The sequence below is a fragment of the Meleagris gallopavo genome, chromosome 4 (genome assembly GCF_000146605.3).
Source record: "Meleagris gallopavo isolate NT-WF06-2002-E0010 breed Aviagen turkey brand Nicholas breeding stock chromosome 4, Turkey_5.1, whole genome shotgun sequence".
Classification (NCBI taxonomy): Eukaryota; Metazoa; Chordata; class Aves; order Galliformes; family Phasianidae; genus Meleagris; species Meleagris gallopavo.
This window is the reverse complement of record NC_015014.2, coordinates 2,282,794-2,306,392: the sequence shown is the minus strand read 5'-3', so window position 1 is coordinate 2,306,392 and position 23,599 is coordinate 2,282,794. Positions and strand designations below refer to the sequence as shown.

Here is a 23,599-nt window from a genome sequence, read left to right as displayed (position 1 = left end):
GACTGGGGCATTAGGAAAAGCTCATGCAATAAGGCAATGCTGACAGAAGACTATAGCTGAAGTTTATATTTCAAGACATGTAACAGAAGTATCTTGGGAGCTTTCAGTCTGACCATATACAGAATGTGTAACACAGCTTTAAGGAATAAAACTCACTTGTAACTTCCTAGGTTGAAAATAGCTTTTTCTTAAAAATGATTTGCTAGTTCATGCTGACATAAAAGTCATGCAGATTTTAATGCATGTACATCAACATAAAAGCTATGCATTTTTCCTGAATTGATAAGAACAAAAGTTATGGCTGAATTGTAGTGGGAAAAAAGTTCAGCAGGTTCTGGAGTTATAACATTTCTACTTGACTGCAGTAACTGTTTATCAGCCTTAAGAAAGTTAACACCAATTTTTAGCAGTTGCTAACTTCCCACTTCACAATTTCCCTTTTACTTAAAGTCACTTTTTTGGCAACAGAAATTGGAGGTGGTGGGAATAACACACCACTGCTATTTACAATCACTTGAGTATCTTACAGCTTTTGTGTATTAACCTCAAAAGCACTCCTGATCTAAAACATATTGTCAGTTAAAACAAAACAAAACAGGGTTAACAAAAGAAAGTATCAAAGCACCAGAAAATTAAAGATGGCAAGTAGGAAGTAATGCAAATGGCAAGGGAAGAATGAATGGCTGTGTGCATTGTCTACAACCACTTACCCCAAACTCCTCCATTTCTTCTTCCTGCAAGTGAGAGCCAGGAAGAGTAAAGCATGGGTTTAAGAAGAGACAGAAAGATCACAAGCTCAGAAAGAAAAAGACCAGATCTAAGGACAAGCAGTTTCTAGAAGCCCACAAACACTAAAAAGATTCAGCTACACAGTCAGATATTACAAACTCTTCTAAGTTCAAATTAAGGAAAACAATATGCAATAAGCTGGTCTAACATGAAGGCAAAGACCATTCACTCCACATTTTTAATGACTCTAGCTTACACTGTTTCAAATGCAATCTCATCTATTAAATCAAAATGATAAAGGTCTCACACGTTGACATTTCAAGCAAACTAACACACCTCCCCCACCCTTCAGCTGATGCAATCTTTTTTTTTTTTTTGAAATAAAATAACCAGCAGCTAAGAAATAATATAAAAATCCATATATGTGTGTGTCTGTGTGTGTTTGTGTGCAAAATCACAGAATTTAATGATTTCTCCAGTTTCAGAACTTCCTTTGATATACGCAATACACGGTTTTGGTTAATTGTTAACAACAAAAAAACCTCTCATACTGCTCCAATGCATCAAAGGGGCTCAGAAGAGTTAGACATCAGCCCTGATAATCAGTAACATTTCCTGTTCACACAGAGCTCACTGAACAACTGCCAAGGACCTGCTGACAGGAAGAAAAACACATCCTTTACTCCCCAAGTACACGGAGAGGCAAGTGAAAAGCACCTCTTGCTGATACTTAGCCTTCTCCAAACTGGTAAAAGCTCTGCCTTCCACAAGAAGCTTACCTAGTTCTAAACATTAAAGCAGGATCCATGTTGACAGATGCCATGCGACCAACGTGGCGAATTTCCTTCGCGATCATTCTCAGCTTCTCAAAGTTGACTAAGCCTTCCACTTTGGAATCGTTTCCTAAAATCAACGATAATTAACATCACCAGTGACTGGGTGCCAAAGTGAGTTTTTCTTAGCTGGTAAGAGATGAAGCACTTATGTTTTTACCTTCGTGAAGGAATGTAAGGTCTTTTTTGATAACAGGAAACAGGGGAATAATAGGGGGCTGCAGATTTTGGCTGTTAAGGACATTACGGTATTTTGCCATGTTCCTAGATGGATCAAACAAGTCCTGTAGATCTTGGAACAGTTTTTCATACTTGCTTGGAAGCTTTTCCCAAGTGGTTCGGAGCCGTGCAACCGGAGCCAAATTCAGGCCACTTGAAACAAATAAAGAAGTGGAAGAAGTTAAAGAACAATAGAAAAAAAAAAGAAAAAAAGGACCACACTCAACTTTTAGGGAAAAATATCACACAACCAGAACAGCATAGCACAACACCAATAAAACCACAAAACTGAAAACTTCCTTTTCCGGTGTGCATTGCAGAAAAATTAATAACATTACAAGTAGTTAAACATTTTAGGGAATATGTATTTATTCTTACTACCTTGGAGAAATTCTGCACTGGATAATAATGTTGTAAATATAGGAGTACATCAGTATCAATTATTTCCAGATCCCCAGAAACGTCATCTACATAACACTTAGGTGATGACTGCACAGGGACCCACCTTCTTGCTGCAATAATCCACCTGACTTGATTGTGTCTAGCTCAAATATTGCTATGAAAGACTCCATATACTTGAGGCTATTCTAAAGCTGTAGCTGGTACAAAAACCAATTTTCTTCTCCTTAACAATGTCATTGAAGACAGTACCTCATGCAGTGGCTAGCACATCTCGTTTATAATTTCTAACTCTTGAAAAATTTGGTATAGTAGCATTTCCAATAGTATTACAGCAAACATTACAGTTTTAAGTTCAAATTACAGGAAAATACCTTCCTTACTGGATTATCAAGTGCCACTGCTAGCACTATGAATTTAATGCATTTTTTAAATAGAGACAGGCAAGGCTTTTCTATTTTCTTTTTACTCAAAATAGAATTTGACATTCAATACCTAATGATAGCAAACATCGAGTTGAAATTCTTGCATTCTCTGCAGTGTAGTGCTATCTTAATGAAATGCTTGATGATTTTCATCCTTTTCAACTGGTTGGTTTCTCTTAGAATCTCCGAAGCTACCCAGAATGTTTCTTGATTTATCACTTCTTCAAACTTCTTTAGATTAGTGCAGCCTGTTTTTGATTTGAGTTTAAACAAGTCATCTATGTATTCTGTGGGTTCAATATTACGGAATAACTCAAAGTTTCTCATGGACAGCTGGGTAGCCACCTCAACGGTACTGAGCTGTAGGAGGGAAATTTGACTCTCTCTTAATAACTCTTGAGCATCTTCATCTGAACAAAGAGTTTCCGTTTCCATGTTGTTCTTCAGGTAATACCTGTAAAAACAAAATTCCAAACAGACTTGATACAGTATACTCAAATACTAGTGAAAATTAATGCCTCGCTGTAACCATAGAATAAACTGAATTTTAACATGCTTTGATATTAGAAATTACATAAGAGGTGATTTCTTGTAAAGAAACAGAATGATAGTAATTAAATAATGCTTCATTAGCAGGATTCTTACTTATTAAACTAGCATAGTCAGCTCTAGCTTAGTCTCTACTCTCACCTGCCACTTAGCTGTATCCTGTCAGCAAGCTTGGATAACTGATCAGGAAGCCTCCTTTGTTTGATTACACCCTCAGGTGTGACAGAGACTTCACACAGTGAATACGCATCGGGAGTAGCAGTGAGAGCAAATTCCCTGATGGCCTGGATGACCACTTCTTTTGCTGTTGTGTCCTTACTGATCATGATGTAGCGACTTTGCTGATCCGCCTTGAAAACCCTCAGAACTTGATCTGGTAAGTCTGAAAAAAGTTGCATGCAAGAGGTACAATTCAGTAATGAGAGAAAAATAAAAAGAGCTTAACAACAAACAACAATATCAGTCACATTGAATCAAACTCCTCGTGCTGTTTCTCTTTATTTCAGTATCACTGTTATCTCCCATTCCCATGGAACAGGAATGCTGTTTATTTTTTATTCTAGTTGTTTTGTTTTTAAATGAAAGACCAGTTCTGCCAACATTCAGAAAAATACAGCTATCAAAGGGGAAAGCTACAAAAATATGCAAACATTTCCCACGTATGGACAGACGAGCTAATAGGATTTTCACAGGTGTTGAATGCTGGTAAATTCCATTTAAGTCTGAGAGCAGCTAGAAATGCACATATAATAGCCAGCTGTGTGCACTAATAGACTGCTGTGGTGTTAATGCATCCAAGTTCTTAACTACCAAAAAGACTCTATCCCTGATAAATTGAACTCGCTGTATCAAATGTGTAAATGATTGAAAATGTCATCACTAAAATTTCGTCACAGGGTTAAACAGTTAAACAGTCTAAGCAAGAAAGCTTTTCTAAGCATTTAGGTTTCAAATATTCGATTCATGTTTCAATTCATGACAATTCCTGCAGTGAATGTGTACAAGAAACCTGTTTTTAGGAAACCTGGAGAATTATCATCCTAATTCCAAGGCTGCATTTGGTATCTCTACCACCTCATTAACAGTTTGAAATCTAGACCCATTAATCAACTGAAGTTAGATTGTTGTAATTGTATTATAAAAAGAAAACAAAGAACTAAAATTGTACTGCTGTCCAGCATTATTATTATTTTTAGCTTTCAAATGACAAGATAAAGTACTTTCAATTAATTTAATTTAATTTTTTCTCTTTATTACAAATAACCTTTTCTAGTATTGTACAGTATGATATCTGGTCATCTTTATCTGATTAGGATTTTTTTTTAAAAGATTATAAAGGTCAGCTGAACAAGAAAATAGAAAGTAACAGAAAGTCTTGTGAATGTACAACCAGAAGTGATCATTATCTGAAAAGACACTGGAAAAAATGACATACTGGAAAAAAAGAAATAGATGAAAACAAGCACGTTGATAAAATAAAGGCCTTATTTGACGACTTATGGAAAAAGAGACCTGAAAGTGCATAATACGTACTCAAGGTACTGTATAAAGCTTACATTAAGCAACAGAAATCTTGTGAGAAAATAACAAAAATTAATGTCTTCCCACTACTGTTCCATTTCTCTAAGACCATTTGAAAGCAGCAAGGTAAATCCTTCTGATATGAATGGGCATACGTGCTAAAAAGGCTGTTTAGACATAAATGGAACCAAGCCCATAACTGTCAAGCTCACAGTAATATTTTTTTGCATCTTAAGGAGCACTAATACTCAAGCACATTATGATTAAGTGATTACATTATTATTTACCCATAACACACAGCAGTGTAGGCCAATTCTAAGCCATTCCCAAGTACTTGGGTTAAATTTATGAATACCTTTGACAACCAGCAAGTCAATTTTGCCCATCATCACCAACTCATTGACCCATCTGTCTTAGGTAATTAGTTGAAAAGGGACACAGAGCAGGGCCTGAAGACATTTCAACATACTTTGACATTGTAGGGAAGGCACATGCCAAAGACACAACCATTCAGAGGAATTACTAAGAATGAGAACGCTCTGTAGACCCTGTTGTGTCTTGCTGTTACAGAAATCCTTGCCACTCAAAGAACTGTTATGAAGACGGGAAGCCCTTGCACACAATTGGAGGAACTCACTTAATACTCAAAAGAAACAAGTATTTTGCACAAGGAGAAACCCTGCTCTGCTAAATCAGTGAAGTTAATATGAATTATTAAGTATGCACACCTATCAGAGCTGGTAGCAAAGCACTAAGCAGCATACTGAGAAGTCTACTAGCAATCAAGCGACTACAAATGCAGCAGTATTAACATGTAATTCAGCACATGAGTTTGTAAAGTAAAACAGATCTCGAAAAGAATTGTAATTACCCCTTCACTCCTTTTTAAAAAGGAAACTAGAGTGGCAGACAGAAGAAAGCAAAGCTTTATGATAGCAGCCTAGTCCCATAGAAAACTTGGGGAAGAGTACCAGTGACTGATAGGTCATCATTACTATGTTATTTTGGTTCCAATCAAAGACAGCACAAGAGAAGAGAAGTCAAAGTATTATTGACTATATGTGTGTTTAAAAAGAAGCCTTTGCAAGTATGTATTTGAAAATGTCTGTGCGACTGAGAAGAAAAACTAAAATGACTCCGTGCAGTTTTTAAGCAATTTCAAGGAATTACATCCTCATTTCCTCCTCAAAGACTACCCTTTCAAAATGAGCTGTTTTACTTTTTGCCCTGAGAGATATCCCTTAAAGCCTCAAAGGAGGCCACTCTACTACTATTCTCCTTCTCCGATACATTCAATTTCTTGCAAGCTGCCTCCATCTCCATCTTTAATATAGCCTAAGGTAATAAAAGAAATTAAAATTGTAGGCTTTAATTGTTTCCCTGTCTTAAAGTGTATAGTGGCATAACTCAACTTTTATCTCCAGCACAACCACCCCTGAGGACCCTAAGGTACATGCTTTTGATTTCAGACCTCCCATTCCCCTATCACAGAATGGCCAGGGTTGGAAGGGACCTCAAGGATCATGAATCTCCATTCCCCTACTTCTCACTGAAGAGAAAAAAAAAAAAAAATCACAGCTGCAAAGTAATTTGAAAATATTCAGTAGGTGGGCATTTGAATAAGTTTTAAGCAAAAATAAATAAATAAAACGAAATGGGATTTACTTGAGCTCTGAGACAGCACTCCCCACAGTTCTGGAAGTGAGCCACTCGCTGTACTTGGCACTTGCTGGAAATTGCCCAGTCTAGCAAAGTAGCAAGCTGGAGAATGGATTTTACACACACTTGGATAACATATATAGCCACGGCATCAATTGAAGAGTTATAGGCTCTTACTGATTCAATATCTTCAAAGTATTGGACATTAGTTGTTAGATTAAAAAATAATCTTCCCACTCTCTAAGAAGCAATCTTAGGCATTGGGACAAAAATAACACCAAAAACATCAACAGCAAAAAAAAATTAAAAAAAATCACTCCCACACAAAAGTTTCTTGTATCCTTCTCTAGTCGTGCCCTCCCCCTGCCCTCCCCCCCCCCATTATATAAGTGATGCTCAGCATCACAGTTTCAAGAGTAAAAAATTGCACAAACTTCGACAGTCTGTCGACCGACATTCAAGCAATGTCCTTTTAGGTAAGGTCTGAAATCCCTTGGACTTAGAGGGCACTCAATTTTTGGTTCTATTTTTGAGAAAAACACTAAAAATAACCCAGTATCCACACAGCTACCACCAGCATATCATCCTCCAGAAGATACATTTTAACAATAAAGAATCATATACCTAATACAGAGAAAGATTCACTTTAAGAACTTTTTCTGAAGCCAGATAAGAGCCCAAATCCTAACTCTCCAGGAGTTCCAGCTAAGCCCTTCTCATATGATAAGGCTCTCAAGGTTGTCATATTCTCTCCCTTTCTCATCCTCACTTCCCCTCATAGTTTGTTCCTCTCTACTAAATATGTGTTGGCTTGATAATTTTGTTTGATGGGGGATTTTTAAACTATTACTGAGAATAGATTTCAAATCACTATGTACAAAGCATTCAGAACTCAGCTGTAGACACTTCTGCAGGGTAGGATGATTAATAGGCAACTCAGAAACTCTATGCCTTACAAGATTACATAAGAAGTGTGTTCAGAAAAAAAACAAAACACACAGTGTGTGTCCAAGCTCAATGCCTTTCTGTTTTATTGTAAGCTTGCAATCTCTCATGCTGTTTGAAAATACTGCAGTCTTATAAAGACTGATCTATCACAGCAGATTATGAAGCACCACGCAGAAGTTTTCACTAGCCAGGAGTATTCAGTCAGGAAAAGATGCTCCGCATGCAACATACTTCCAAAAATCCACCTATACACAACTGGGCAAAGTGGAGGAATATAATAAGCATTCATAAATGGCTAATCTAATGAGGATGACAGTGTATAGCTAATAGAAGACTCCGAAGCCCAGAAAAAAAATAATAAATTAAAAATAATAAAAGAAACAAAATTATACAGTAGAGAACAAAAAAGGATCCTTACCTGGAGTTGTATTGAAGTCCAAGATGCGGTGATGAGACTGCAGTAGATCAGGATTACTGGATGACAGGGTTCCACTGACAGGTAAAGCAGGAGGAATGTGCTTTGTTTGCCTCAGTCCTACAATGCTGTCATCCTGAGACTGGCCAATTCCAATGTCACTGCATCCAGAAAGAAACAAATGTTCAGAGCCTGGACTATAACGGAGGGATGCAAGGAGTCTGTAATACTACATTTTCCAGACTCTCAGGAATTACTATTTATGAATCAGCATTCTCCAGAAGACAGGGATTGCTGTCTAGCTTTGTCAACAGCACCCAAATGTCCACTCACCTCGATCAGATCAGCCTTTTCGTGCTGACAGAAGATTCCTATGCTTACCACTCAGCTCTGAGGAGCTGCTACTCTTGCCTTTCTTTAATGATTTTTTCATAGAGGCCAAGATCTTCACTGAAAAGGTGGTGCATGTATTTGCAACTGTACTCTGGGAGTTATTGTAGCTATATAGTATACTGCAATCTATTCACAGATAGATATTGTTGAGCACATCCTTTTGGCCCTTCTACCCTGTATCACCCTCTCCGAGTTCCTCTTCACTGTATGTGATTGAAACGATGCCAGCTGACTTGAAAGGATATATACAGGTATGTATCCACAGTTGGGTGCTACTGCTATCCCCTTCAAAGTGTCTAACTGCAAATAAAGTATTCTGAGGTACAGGTGAAAGACTTGGTCTACTAAACTGTGAAATGCTGGGTCTCAAAGGTCAGTAGTGTTAAAGATGCATCTGGGACAGAATTATCATGCTACAGCAGGTGCTATCTGCTTATTGCATGTCGAGTTGAGAAGCTAGGCACTGAACTTTTCTATAAACACATAGCTACACATCCTTAGTAAAATACTGTGTGTGTGTAAAATGTTGAAATGGAGATGCTATAGAGATTGAAAATGATTTAAAACTCAGCCATTATAGGAAAAGACTTTTAAAAAGATTAACACATCTAAATCTGTATCTACACATGTAAATAAAGCACAAATCAGAACTTCAATTCCATTGCAAAATGACGCCACTCAAAGTCAAGCTCCTAAATTAGATGACAGAACACAAATGGCCTTTTGTACCCCAACTTAGGGGCACTTTGGTTTTTGTCTAGTTTCCTATTCATCCTCAGAAAGCCCACACAGAAGTAATTAAGGGCCTGATAATTATCCCTGTAGAGCTGTTACAGCATAAGCATCCTTTTGTGCTCACAGGAGGATCGCTTTGCCCAGTACATTCTTGTACCACTTCTTTAAGTGCTATGGAGTGGAAAGCATTCTGGGGAGCAAGGTGGGTATCTGCACCATGTCAATTACACAGACACAGTCACTGCTTTGCAGAAGGCAACGTCACATGAAAGCATCTGTGTATGTTTTTTTGTTATTTTGAGGTGAGTTTTTGTTTGTTCTTTAAAAACCAAGGCAGCCAGCATCACAAAAATATTTTATAAAGTGTCGTGAGATTCACGAGAGAAAAATACTCAAAATCAAAAAAGTGTTGCTGGATTCCCTCCGCCGTAAGATAAGCTGAATCTGAACATCTGTGTTTCTGTACTTCCACATAAAGCACAAAATGCTGCGACAAGCAGTGATCAACACAGCACTGCACCCTTATGCCAAGCCTCAAACAAACTTTGCTAGTACTAAAAAGCATTCCCAGCAATCGAAGCTTGGTCTTTCAAGTAGGAGCCACTCTCTACACACAAAAAAGCACACAAACAAACAAACAGGACGAACAAAATGCTTTCTGGCAACTACAGAAACTATGCAATGTAGTTCATAGAAGTGCTAACACTGGTTTTTCTCTAAATTCAGTCCAAGGAAGACAATGTGCCCCCCCCACCCCCCTTACATTAAGTAGATTCAGTTACATCACATATTCCTTTTTGGGTCTGTCAGTGTTATATAACCTTTTCATGTTTTACTGCACCAATCCTGTGCGTCATAACCAAAGTGGCTTCGCTAAAGTGGATCAACTGACAAACATCAGGCTTTAAAAAATTCAGAGAAGCCTTCCTAAACTTCTTCTATCTTCCCCCTAAGTGCTCATATACTAAACTGGAGCGAAGTTACTCAAGTTGGCTCTATTTTTAAAACGCAGAACACTCCCCCAATTCTGATTTCAAGTTACACAAGCAAAAAATAAACCTCAGAAATTTCAGATATAAATAAGAGCACCAGAGGATTCCCAGGTCCCACAAAGACCAACTGCTCTCATCACTAAGCAAAATATTTCATTTTCTGGGTGAAAGGAAATCGTGCTTTTAAAGGAAAGCATTTATGTTATTTTCTGTAATGCTTGCTGTGCAGAGATAGCATTAACTGATAAATGACTTCCCTGCTGAATGTCAAATGTGGTAGAACGGGTAGAGGAATGGCAGAAGTGTTCAAATGCTTCTTGCTTCAGTATAGCACGTTGAGCATCCCACCAAAGGGCTGCAAATAGAGAAGAGAGGGGGGGGCTTCCTCCTAATCTGGGGTGCTGCACTATGGACCAAGCAGAGCTCTGTAAGAGCTGGAAGGGTGACGGTACTTAGCTCTTATCTGAAGGAAAACCACTCCTGGATGACAAGTGGTGTCAAGTGCTGCAACCAAGGTGCTTGAGTAGTGCCTACGAGAAGGAGATTTCCTAATAGCCCCAGAGGAAATGGAACTGTTTGCTCAATTTGGGAAGTCACTCAACGTTATCAGAATGAAAAGCAAGACTGAAGAAATGTACTATCTCCTGATCAAACAATTTGTCTTTGATACTGGCTTGACGTCTCACAAAACTGATAAGTTACCTCAGTTTAGTTGAGACTGGCTTCATTTGGCTACATATTGAAAACACACGCTGTGTTTGCTTTCAAGACAAGGTAGATATCTTCACCTCATAAGCTGGCTAGCTGACTCATGAAGTCTTTAAATACCTACTCTAAAATAAGTAAATCAGCTTTTTCATCCTCTTTACTGTTGGCTTTTAAAAACTCATGAGAATAAGTAAAGTCCCCTCATATACGCAGCACCATACGTAATTAGGAAGAACAAGATAAAAGTTTCTACAGAAGGTGAAGAAAAGAACACAAACAAGCAAATCTACAGCTACACATCTCTATGTAGAATTGTGCAGGCAAATAGCAACAGGCAGGCAAAACATCAAGAGGCTTTGCACATAAATTGCTATATCTAACACATGAAGTAAAGCTAGCAAAAGGAAAACAAAATAGGTAAAGTGGACTGTTTTTGGTGTTGTTGTTTGTTTGTTTTTTGTCTCTTACCCAAAGATATCCCTGAACAGAAAACATGCACAAACAAAACAAAACAAAGTGAAAACCAACAAGAGAATTTTATGTCAAAGCTATGAATCACGAGCAGTGCAAAAATCACATCAACAATATGCATGGCTCATCACGGGAAGAAACGTATAAGAAAACATAAGAGAACATTCTAAAGACAAACAGCATAAAATGAGGATTTACATATGCTCCCCTACTGAAACCTATCCCCAGCAATTTTAGAAAATAATCATTATTTGGATATAATCTTTTATATCTCTTATATATCTCTATATATCAGTAACATCCTATTTATCCCACTGCTAATGTTTCAGAAGAGTATTCTTTTTTGACAGTAATAGTCATTAGCAGGGAAAGAACCTAGATTTTTGGCAGAAGCATCTTCTTAACGAATTTTGAAAAGATTTTTCTCAATAGCATGCAGAAAGAAAAATACAGGAGAAAACTTTTATTAGACATCAACTATCCTCTACAATTCAGCTTTGCTGTTTTCACGTTCCTCCCATTGATGGCACTTGCCTAGGACAAGTTCTAGGTTACCATAAAAAACATATAAAACTAATTGTTTCCAACAATCTTCATCACTTTTATCAAAGAACCCAAGTTTTAACCTCAGTCTCCTCTTGATGGCAGCGTGCTTAAATTCTTACAGACCACTGGATTGTGTACAGATAGAAACTCTTACCCCCATCAGCAATTTGCAAGCAAATCTGCTTTGCAGAGTTATACAAAAATTAATTGCCTGGGGTGCTTCCAATTAACAGTCATCTTAAAAGAAAACTGTAAAGTATGCCATCGCTGTGCCTATAAGAAATAAATACCTTCACACTGACACCACAAACTGCACTGTTAGGAGTCTATGGACAGGTGTATATTCCAACTAGTATTTCCCAGTATATTGAAGATATGAAAGTGTTTTGCATTAATAACTAAAAGTATCACAGCAAATTATAAGTATCACAAGAAGTTATTAATATGTAACACAAAGCAAATACTTAGAAGAAATCCAAAAACTCACTTGTATGGTTTCTGAGGCAGAATGCTGATTCGAGTCTTGTCAAGTATCTTCTTTAACTTATTTCTTCCCCCAACTGTGTTGGCTTTACTTTTCTTATTTACTTTTTCTAATCCTATTACCTGTTCCACATCAACAGCCAGATCTGGGATGGAATAACGGCTCGCCTTTTTAATATCACCAATTTTAGGCAAGTGAGGAGCACCATTTCGTTTTTCCTCTGACAACCGCGTTAAAAGTTCTTTAAAAACTGTACAGGACAAAAGGAATGAAAGAAGAACAAAAAAGGTAAAAGAAAACACTGCACAGCTGACGAGTTTACTATTAATCTATAGCACCTTCTGTTAATTCAAATATTAACTGAATTTAAGAGATATGATTAAATAGTTTACAGCTTTTTAAGAGGACTCTACTGTAGTAAGAATCAGAAAAACCTGAAAATGAGCCCAGCATGAAAAAGAAATACACCAGATAATCATATTGTTGCTTGGATATTGTCAGCAGAAGAAATTTGACTTTTCAGTCAAATTTCCCACGGACTTCTGTGGGATAACAGCATATTAAAAAGAGAACAAATTAAAAAGAGAAATAAGCAAGAAAATTAACCCAACCTTGAAGGAAAGTTTTAAACTGACTGCCAGCAATGAAAGCTCAGAGGTGGGCAATAATTAGTGACATCAAAAGTCAGAAATCAGAGGGGAAACTCACCAAACTGTTAAAAAAAATAAAATAAAATAAAATAAGATGCTATGAAAATTCTCTGACCTCTTTGCTGTTGTGTCCATGTGCCAGATGTACAAGAACACCTGGAATCTTAGAAGGCTAACAGGCTGAGTGTAGCAAAAGTCAGAAGGCCAAACTTAATACTGCTCCCAAATTTCTCCCACATCACACTAGCAAACAGTCAAAAAACAAGGCAGAAATACCTGACGAATTTGTGAATCACTTCCTCTACCACAGCTTTAAACTTAGCCAAAATGTCAATATATTTAAATATATTGAAAAAACTGACATGACAATGAATCCAGATCAGTTTGAAACAAGACAGTACCTATAGATAAGTAGAAAAAAGTATCATATCTGATGATTTGATTTGTAATGGTAAATATACTTCTGAGAGCTATAAACCCACGTTAGAACAAACTGCAAGATTAACACTGGAGGTCAGATAAGAGGAATGCACAAATCTCTCCCAGGAAGCAAGAAGAGTAAAGTTTTTTTAAGTGTTTACCCAGAGATGTTGAGGATGCTCCCTCCCTGTAAGCATTCAAGACCGAGTTGGACAGGGCTGGAGCAACCTGGAACTTGGTGATCTCAAAGGGCCCTTCCAACACAAAGCAGTCTATGAGTCTATGATTCTGTTTTTCTGAGCAAACAGAAAGCCACTGCTATGGGCCGAGTACGCAACATTCAAGAAGTAACAATTCATGCACGGTCTTGTATATAGGACACTGATGTAAGAAAGACTTCATTTATTCACATATCTTTGCAAAGAATAACTTGGCTGTATAGAAATAGTCCAATGAATTTTTTTTAAGTGTGAATAATTTTAATCCCAGGAAAAAGAGAAGCTCTCTGTATTTCAACAGCATAGAAGTAGAATATCTTCAAAGAAAATCACCATAAAGAAGGAAGACATTTTAAGAAAGGGAATGAGTAAGAAAAAAAAGAATATTCAACCCAAGAGTTTGAGCTAGCGCAGATTTTGAGAAGATAAACTAAGAAATGGGAATTTATGTTGGCCAATTGGTACTTACTGCAGAAGGCTATGTTAAATAAACAACAGGAATCTCTCTCGAAAGTGAAGAAAATCAAAAGCAAAGAAAGAAGTCATTGTTTCTCTGGTATTTTCTGTGAAACTGATGATTAAAAGTAAGAAATTGTGGAAGAAATGGGAAAAAAATGGTAAGCAGTTAAGAGAGCAGTAATGAGAATTCAAAGCAGGCTTTTACTCCACTGTATCCATTTTTGCCCTTAATAATCTTTTCCTCCAGCTGTACACAAGAAATTAGCAGGTAATCTTAAAAGCTTCAAATACGACTAAATGAAAAGCAAAGAAAAACTCATAACAGTATTGTAGAAAAGGAGCTGGGGGCTAGAGAGATGACTTAAATAACATACAGGAAAATGCCATCAAGAAATAGGCATCTCCTTTGGAAAATTATTGATAGGAATATTGCATGCAATACAGCTGTTTTGATACTCTGCTGTGATGTGGTTTCAGTATTTGGAGTGGATTCAAAACTTAGAAAGCACTATTTAAGAAAACAGGTTTAGTCTTAAGATTAAAGCAATGCACGTAACTAAAAAAATCCAGAGATATCTTTGCAAACTATTTACAGAGAAACAAGCACATGCAGATAAATAAGCATATACAGCTACATTAAGAAATGCTTTATTATAAATAATTGAAATGTTAGAATCATTATTGGAAAGGAAAAAGAAAAGCCCCAGGATATAGATTTCACAAATAACTTTTGGAAATAGCCTATGCATATTTAACCATCAATTAATTAGTGTAGTGGCATCCTATGGAAATACTACTATACCCTACTCATTTACAGTGAAGAACACCATCATGGAAGAAACACTTAGGGAACACATCACTAAATCATATAAACAATCTAAGTACCTAGTGGGGAAAAAAGAAAAAAATCAAGTAAAATGCACAAGATCTATTTCTTATGATAGTAACAGAGGTCCTGAGTTGCTTAAAGACTCCTTCAGGACTGTTTTGGTATTTGTTAGACAGAGAAATGGAGGGAATAGACCTGGGGAGTAGTGAGATTGTTGTTGCCCATCTGACAAAAAAAAGTTTTTATTAATCTTTCTGTACTCATCTTACAGCACAGAACGAAAAAGGACGCAAAAATACAGATTAAGATCACTAGACAAATGAACTGCCAAAAAAGGCTTCTTTCTTGAGACAGAGCTAAATCTGACAAGTGCCAATGTGTTTCATAAATTCGAGCTAAATGGCCACTGCAGTTCCTGCCTCTTAGCCCAAACATAAGCACTTCTGAGAATTAAGTGACCTCAAACAAGCTTATTTGTAAATTTTTCTCTGCCAATTTGAATTCAGACACTTTAGGACACGCAAAGCTCCTGTTCCAATTCTTCCCACCTCAGAAGTACTTCAAGTAATTATTTTAAACCATTTCCAAAAGTCTTCTGTGCAAAATGAAAAACTTCATCTAAATTAGAACAAAAATTGCATGTTAAACTTACCAAATAAATTGGTTTTCACAGTGATAGACAGATGAGTGTTATTTCTAAGGATTTCCATGGCTTTTGACAGCTGAACATTTTCAAAGTTTTGACCATTCACTTCCAATATCTAAAAATACAAAGACATTAGCATTATTTTAATTTAATGCAGAAAATGGAGGAAAAAAGGAAAAAAAAATTTTTTTTAAATACATACTTGATCTCCACGCTTCAGGCCTGCTTCTGTAGCTTTACTACCAAAATCTACACTGTCAACAAAGATTCCAAACCCCTTTTCTGACCCTCCCAATAAGATAAAAGGCAAAGGGGCTTCTCGAGATGGCTTTGTTAAGGTTATCAATCTTCTTTTCGCTTTAGCGGCGCAAGCGATATTTAACAGCCTCAAATGTCCACCCATTTTCTACAAAAAAAAGAAGAGCACAGTGAGTTCTACATAATAACAGCCTATTCCTTGCTATCTCAAACTGTCAGAAAAAAAAACAACTTACCTCCCTCTCCAAATTGTTCTCAAATTCTTCCAGAAATCGAGTCATAGCAGGATCTCCTTCAAAATCATTGAAGTGATTGTTCACCCACAACAATACTACCCGTGTAACCTGAAAATTAATTAAATGACTAATTACCAAGCAGTACTACTGCTAAGTTCTTTTTAAAAAAACTGCTTCTTACAGCTTCTAAAAGTTTTCATCAGGATCCTAAGTGTTATATATCCTAACTTCACTGATATGCAACCATTTACCAGGAGGAAAGAATGAAGTGGAAAAATTGCTTGAATTGCATTTCACAAAGATTACTGAAGCTAAGAAGTTGACACTGGCTGAATCAGATTTGTTTGGGGAGAGAATGGAGGACACACTGTATAAGGCATTGACGTAGATCAGTTTCTGACTGACATCAACAATTTCTTGTCTGCATATATTTCAAAACCTGCTTAACTCTTCAAGCATGTGATCATAAAGTTTCTGATGTTTTCCTTAAATTGGCTCTTGAGGCTCACAAAACTTGACCTAAGCCACCATTAACTCCATTAGGCATTTGCCTGTGTAAAACAGCTATTGTACATTACAGAGGCAAGAAAAAGGAGCTACTGTGAGGAGCAGGAAAGAGGTCTTACCAGTGAATACATGCAATTTTCTTCCTTACATTCAATCTCCCAGCTTACACCTTCTCCTCTCTCTTCATCCTTACTCTCCCCATGCAACTCTGATTATCAAGTTCAAATGGATATTAGCTCATACTTTACAATTTGTTGGGAAAAAATAGGGATGCCATCTGTCAATTAATATTACTAAAAGTGAAGTTGAAAAAAAGAAGGTGTTTTTTTTTTAAATTGCTGTTTTTTTTAATGTAGGCTTCCGCTGCAAAATTTGATCGTAGTGCACGATTTGACCTAGAAGCTTTTGTCCTCACAAAATACAAGATTTCTGATGCTTAGAGTTAAAATTAATTCGCACTATTTTTAAGAGACTCCCGAATCAAAAATGGTTGTGCCACTCAGAGATCTCAGAAACACAGTATTTCTTGTGTTATGATGGGAAGGCAACTCAGTAGGGAGAAGAACAAAACACTTCAAAAACCAAAGCTTAGAACAGAATCTCATACAAATTCTAATTGCAAAGCTAACCACTGCTAGTTCTTTGTCTCTGCACAAAATATAAACCCCTGCAGTTTCCTGCGCTAAAGATCTGAGACAAAGCATCCAAAAGCAAAGCTCAGCACCCTCATGGGAGCCGTATAGTTTGTATTTACACTGCTTCCAAGTGGGTTCCCTTTTACGCTGATAAAAAGTGAATTGAGAAGAATTGTTGAAGTTCTCAACCAAATTAATCAACTGTTTTAGAGAGACTGGATTCTAAAGGGGAAGAATTACACACTATCTGTTCTACAGCCCCCAGAAAATAGGCTAGGGGTAGCATTTTTGACATATTTGAGATTTTTCCTTCTTTAAAACAGCAGACGAACTTCTTTTGTGCCATTTTTCATTAATGCAGACCACACTGGAAGGTACAGATCATGTTTAGATAAACATGGAGCAACCACAAATTTTTCAAATCGTTTGGGAAGTTGTGAGCCACGTAATTTATTTTAAATCGTTGCAGTGAAAGCTTCAACATCAATACTGCTTTCAAGGTTGGGGCTTAGTGCTGTACTCAGCAGACACAGCACTGAAATGGCTTGAGCAGTGACTTCCAGAATAATGTCTTTACTAACATTGGTACCAGCAGAGTAACACTATTAAAAAAAAAAAAAATTAAAGCTTTAAAATCAGGTACCCTGACACTGGGCAAAACCATAAGAAAGGCTAGATCTCAAATATCCCAGACTGACTACCAAGTACTGATGCTACTCACGGTGTTTTACTCATTCATTTCCCTCTCCTCACCATCTGCCAGCTCCCAATAGAAAACAGCCAAAATCCTCCAGATCTTGTTTGCCACTTATTTTTGCTCTTCCCAAGCTATTGTCTTTCCTGCACTTGAACCAAGCAGGCTTTTTGTCAGCGCTGTTCAGTGACAGAGGGCTGGTTCTTGAGATGGCAGAACAAAGAGCAGCTCTGTTTCCAGTGCTGACAGCAACTACACTTGCTTATGTTCTTAGAGGCTGAGAGGATTATCCATAGGAGGAGAGGAAAAATAAGTTTAAAGATGAACTCTGGTATTAGAGCTCCGAAGCTCTAAGCAAGTCTGTGCTAAACAATATTAGCTGCAGCTTTCCAGTGTACATAGCAATCAGATTTTCACAGGAACAGCTAGTACTTCCCTGAAGCAAAGCCTAACCTTCTGCCAAGAGAGGCACAGACACAAGGCAAAGATACACTAACATTTCTAGTTGAAGAAATATCTGGGTTTAAATTGAAGTCGAAAAGCAAACTTTTCTTTAACCTTTCTGATGTTATTTCCTTGGTTTCAAATCTTAAAAAAAAATGTCTATTTTCCAACTAGTGTTTTACATTTGAAAAATGTATAAAATTGTAAATAAAGCATTACAGTGTGAAGCACAATTTGGCCTCAATAGACATTGTGTGGTTATCAGTGTGCCAGAGTTGGATAGACAGGATGCTCTTCCATCATGGTAGTCTTGTCTGGGGAAGGAGCTGTTTGACTGCTGTATTCTTTTCCTAAAACTGGGCAAGGCTCAGCAGTTTTCTAACAATTGCTATATTTTCTAGAGTCTTTATGTAAGAATAAATTATCACCAAATGTTTGCCAAGATGTATTAACTAGTATTATAAGAGAAAACACAGGACTTCATTTTATGCTCAGATTTCCAGGCACTACAGAACTCCATTGAACTATATTAAATAAATATGCTAACTATTGGGGAAAAAAGCTTTCCTGTACTAGCAGCACTTGAATTTTGTTGTAGAAACAAAAAATGTAAAATGCAGCTTATGTATGTCGAACGCTGTCATTCTTACTCTTATCCATGCAGTTTGCCATTAAAATACTTCACCAGCTATTTATATCTTATTCAGTTTAGTCACCCAAATTATTCAGTTATATATATTTCTTCAGTTTAGTCACTTTTTATTACTAATGGCTTATTTTTTCATGTATACGATTAAAGGTATGTAAATTTCAGGGGATTTTAACCTTATCCCTGAGGCTGGGGTCATTGAACCACTCCAACAACTTTTTCCCCACTTCCATTGGGCTGGAAAGAAAGGTCCGATATGTCAACAGGAAGTCTTCTATAAATGTTGGGTCTACCACAGAGTGTTCTTCCACCAAATGCATTGTTAACCTTTCCGCTGTTCCCTACAGAGAAATTAAACTTTAATTATTAAAATATATTTTCAACAAATGAAAATTTGTTTTCTCATAGCATACTGAAGATGAATTATACCAGAAAGAGCAGTACTGTCGCTATTGACTGATGAGATAAACTTCACTTTAACCATTTTTATAAATGTAAAAAAAAAACCCTATAATTATGTTTTAGAAAAATCATGTAGTTAATCATGTGCATAACATTTTAAAAATAAAAAAAGTAGAATTTTATATCTTTTAATTTCAAATACATACTTTTATAACACATCTCAACTAATCTTGAGCCTTACTTTCCAATCACAGAATGGCCAGGGTTGGAAGGGACCTCAAGTATCATGAGTCTCCAACCCCCCTGCCACATGCAGGGCCACCAACGTCCACATTTAATACCAGACCAGGCTGCCCAGGGCCCCATCCAACCTGGCCCTGAACACCTCCATGGATGGACGGGGCATCCACAGCCTCTCTGGGCAGCTGTTCCAGCACCTCACCTCTCTCTCTGTAAAGAACTTCCCCTGACATCCAACCTCAATCTCCCCTCCCTCAACTTCAAACCATTTCCCCTTGTCCTGCAGTTATCAACCCTTTCAAAGAGCTGACTCCCCTCCTGTTTGTAGGCTCCCTTTAGGTACTGAAAGGCTGCAATGAGGTCACCCCACAGCCTTCTTTTCTCCAGGCTGAACAAGCCCAGCTCCCTCAGCCTGTCTTCATAGAGGAGGTGCTCCAGTCTCCTGATCATCTTTGTGGCTCCTCTGAACCCTCTCCAACAGCTCTCTGTCCTTCTTGTACTGGGAGCTCTAGACCTGGACACAGTGCTGCAGGTGGGGCCTCACAAGAGCAGAGCAGAGAGGGACAATTATCTCCCTGTCCCTGCTGGCCACCCCTCTTCTGATGGAGCCCAGGATCCCATTTGCTTTCCAAGGTGCAAGAGCACACTGCTGGCTCATGTTAAGCTTTTCATCCACCAGGACCCCCAGGTCCTTCTCTGCAGGGCTGCTCTCAAGGACTGCTCCTTCCACTCTGTATGGATGCCTGGGATTCCTCCGGCCCAAGTGCCAAACCTTGCACTTTGCTATGCTGAACTTCATTAGATTTATCTGGACCCACCTTTCAAGTCTGTTGAGGTCCCTCTGAATGGCACCCCTTCTGCCAAGTACAGAGGTTTATAAACACAGACCTTTGCAAGATTTTCCCCCTTTCTGCTCTTACCTTGATGACAATGTGACCTTTTCTTGTTCCAGTGCGATCAAGCTCTCTGTGCTCCTTAACCATCACAATCTCTCCTTCCTCTTCTACCTTCTGCATGTTCTTTTCCACTTGATTGAGGATGCGGCAATAATCTTGCTGAGCTATACAAACAAACTGGAAAGAATCATCACGCACCAGTATTAAAAGGTAAAGTCTTTAAAAAAAAAAACCAACAACAAACATTTAGACTTATGATGCAAGTACTCTATTATCAAAAAAGTAGTTGTTCAAACTGCAGTCAGTCAATTTTGTCTTATCAGCAGTTCAGCTGTAGTAGGCAGATGAATACACAATATTTCCAATATGATCCTGCAATTAAAGGAGCCCAAGATTGATCACAGCAAGATGACTTAGCATTACCAGCCATTTTTGTTCAGCAGCTACAACCACCCTGCTTCTAGAGATGAAGCTCAGTATCCTATAGCTCATATTGTGCCATTATGTTAGCCCTTTTGTGTGCTATTTAAAAGGGGTAAAAGAGATTGAAAGAAAAACTTTGCTTTTGTTTTTTGTGTGTGGGTTTATTACTATTCCCAATTATTTTCATTTATTGTTAAAAAAAGTCAATCATCAAGAAAACTAACATTTATTCTTTTTCATGAAAGCAACCACATAAGCATATCAAGTCTGGATTAAAGCACACTGCAGGAAAAAAAGAAAGCTCTACGATCACCTACTCAGCCAAAAGTAAGCACTAGAACATATATCTTAAGAATATTCCAGCATCTACACTATCCAAATGTGACCACTCACTACAACTTGGAAATAAAAATATATACATTTTTACAACTTTGTTTTTTTTTTGTTTGGCTTGGGTTGGGTTTTTTTTTGCAAATATTTGAGATTAAACTGTCTTCTTAAAAAGCCTAGGCCATCAACAGAAAGGAAATTACAGTATTTCTCTTATTTGACAAGTTGCAAAATCATTGTGTATGATAGTTTTGGCATGAGATTCCCAAGTAGAATTTCTCTCTCACTCTTCATAATGAATCAACATAACTTTTCTGTTTCCAGTAGTTATCAGGAGCTGAAACAGAGCTCCTACAATCTGGATTGGTTGCAGAACATTATTCTAACAAGATGCCATTTTATGTGTTTATTCAAAGTTAGATGGACAACCTAAACCAGGTGACTCCATTAGTACATTTTCACCTATTTCAAAGGGCATCTCACGAAAGCTAATTAGCCATCAAAACCAACAAAAATGCTTAATTTACCTACATGAAGTCAACAAACACTACATGTCCAGTTTGAGCTGGTTATTTTATGCTATAAGAAGCGTGCCTTACAACTGACTGCTTGTGTTACAGCAAATGCCGAGACATTTTCCTTGAAAGGCCAGGCTGGCTGAAACTAAAATATCTACTCTTAAAACCAGAAGACAAAGAGATGTATTCCTCTAAGATTCAGTAGCTGAGTCCAGTGAGGAAGAATGGCTATTATCTACAGAAGTAAAAGAGCCTTTAATGGGTAATGGACCTTGACATTCTACTAAAGGGATGAAACTGAAAAGCAAGGATATATGCAATGGAAAAGAAAAGTGAAGCAATGGATATATGGAGCAGGCTGCTGGGCCTTAAGCTCTAGAGAAAGCACATAAACCTCATCATTCAAAGCAATCCCTATCCGGATGAAGAGAATTCAATTTCCTGGACCATACATACAAACACAGGAGCCACATTTCTCCAGTACTGCACTGGTTATGCACTGGAGATCTTATGCATACACTGCAATTTAAAATAAAGCTGTGTCTGGTTATATTACTTCTGTATGTGGTTTTGCTTGTACAATTATACACTCTACCTGGCAGTCATCCACTTTGGTTCTCATCACTCCTTTCATATATTCCTTTTCCATGGTAGGGGAAACTCCAAAACTGTTTCCCATGCACAGTATCTCTGTTCTTCCATCAGGATACGTCACTTCCACAGAGCCATTCAGAATGACTGACCAGGAATCCAGCTACAAAGTAAACGTGGGAAGACTGAATCACTTGACATTGTAATATCATACAATACAGATACAATCCCCAGGTTTTTTTCCTCCCCAAAGGAACAGTCTTTTCTTCTGCATCTATTATCAAGATGTATATACTAGGCTTTAAAACACTGAAATATACTTCCAAAATCAGCTCTAAGAGGCAAGAAGCATCGTGTGTGTTATGAAGACCATTTTCTTAAACGTTTACTGAAGAAACACTGCATAAGTACTTACAAAAAACTTCTAAAGGCAGATCAAGAAGAGGCAGCTTTTACCTGCTCAATGTTACTTTTACTTATTTTTTTTTAAGTCAAAAAATAGGACCTTTACACTGTAGAATCTGGGATGTCTGGTATAACAGGAGAGTCAAAAGTAACGCCCACTGACCTCTTCCCCATCGTTCAGTACAATAGTTCCTGCTCTCTCCACAACTGCAAACACCATTACAGCACAGAGCTCTCTCCTCACTGACATTGTCATGTTGGCAAAAGCAGGCAACTGATGCATGAATTCCAGTAGTTGTTCTGAAGGAGAAAAAGCCCACTGAGTCATGCATGTCAAAACAACAAAGCACAGCAAAGACGGTTCTTCAGAAAGATGCCTAAGGCTACTTAAGCTAAAATGCTGCACAATCGTTTCAGTATACTAATAAATCATATACAGTGGCCTGTTGTAATTACTGAGTATTTTGTAGGCATAGACTAGCTGGTCATATCATCAATAGAAACCCTGCAAAGTAAAAGTCAGCATAGTGGAAGAATTGTAATGCAATCAAAAGCTCTGAATACAGCCAATGAAACTAATTCTCCATTCAGCCAGACCAGCAACTCCATTAAAACTAAGACAGGTCTATATAAAACACTTCAAAATATCAAGAGAGGAAATTTCACAAAATTGAGCAAGTTCCTTGTAAGTCCATTCCTTCTGTGTCCAGTCTAGACTTAACAGTAATTTGTACATGGCTGTAACTTGAAATGTTCAAAAGTTCCCTTAGGATGGACTGGATAGAATAGGATTGGTGTTGTTCTGTCTTCTGTGTGTACTGGAGTTCCACTTGTACTCAGTTATGAGCTTCTCCCATGTTTTGATTTTTTGATAGAGCTCATTTTTCTCCTTAATAGAGAGGGATTATATGCCCTAAACACTAGACGTTTTTGCATTTATTTTTATCTAAGTGTACTGGAAATAGTCCATCTTTTTCCTAAAGTTTTATTTATGCATAATCCCATGATGGCTGAGGTTGGCAGGGCATGCCAGGTCCATCAGGCCCAGCCCCAGCTGCAGCAGGGCCACCCATAGCAGCTGCCCAGGCCCATGTCCAGGCAGCTTTGGGAGATCTCCAAGGAG

At 37.6% G+C, this 23,599-nt stretch overlaps 1 protein-coding gene across 8 annotated transcripts in view; it reads right to left on the bottom strand.

Annotated features, from left to right (window-relative positions):
- The window catches only part of RAPGEF2 (Rap guanine nucleotide exchange factor 2), a 122,099-nt gene that overhangs the window by 13,721 nt on the left and 84,779 nt on the right, over positions 1-23,599 (bottom strand). For 7 of the 8 annotated variants that reach the window (XM_010709445.3, XM_031552999.1, XM_019614435.2 and 4 more), the window contains 14 exons: positions 22,640-22,776; positions 22,076-22,234; positions 20,234-20,386; positions 18,848-19,012; positions 15,743-15,850; positions 15,451-15,654; positions 15,255-15,363; positions 12,030-12,276; positions 7,701-7,858; positions 3,296-3,536; positions 2,676-3,059; positions 1,723-1,934; positions 1,509-1,632; positions 711-734 (listed from right to left, as the gene is read on the bottom strand). In XM_010709445.3, coding sequence (XP_010707747.1) covers positions 711-734; positions 1,509-1,632; positions 1,723-1,934; positions 2,676-3,059; positions 3,296-3,536; positions 7,701-7,858; positions 12,030-12,276; positions 15,255-15,363; positions 15,451-15,654; positions 15,743-15,850; positions 18,848-19,012; positions 20,234-20,386; positions 22,076-22,234; positions 22,640-22,776 — 2,425 coding nt within the window. The remainder of the gene's footprint in view (positions 1-710; positions 735-1,508; positions 1,633-1,722; positions 1,935-2,675; positions 3,060-3,295; positions 3,537-7,700; positions 7,859-12,029; positions 12,277-15,254; positions 15,364-15,450; positions 15,655-15,742; positions 15,851-18,847; positions 19,013-20,233; positions 20,387-22,075; positions 22,235-22,639; positions 22,777-23,599) is intronic. The other variant, XM_019614432.2, reaches the window with a different exon arrangement.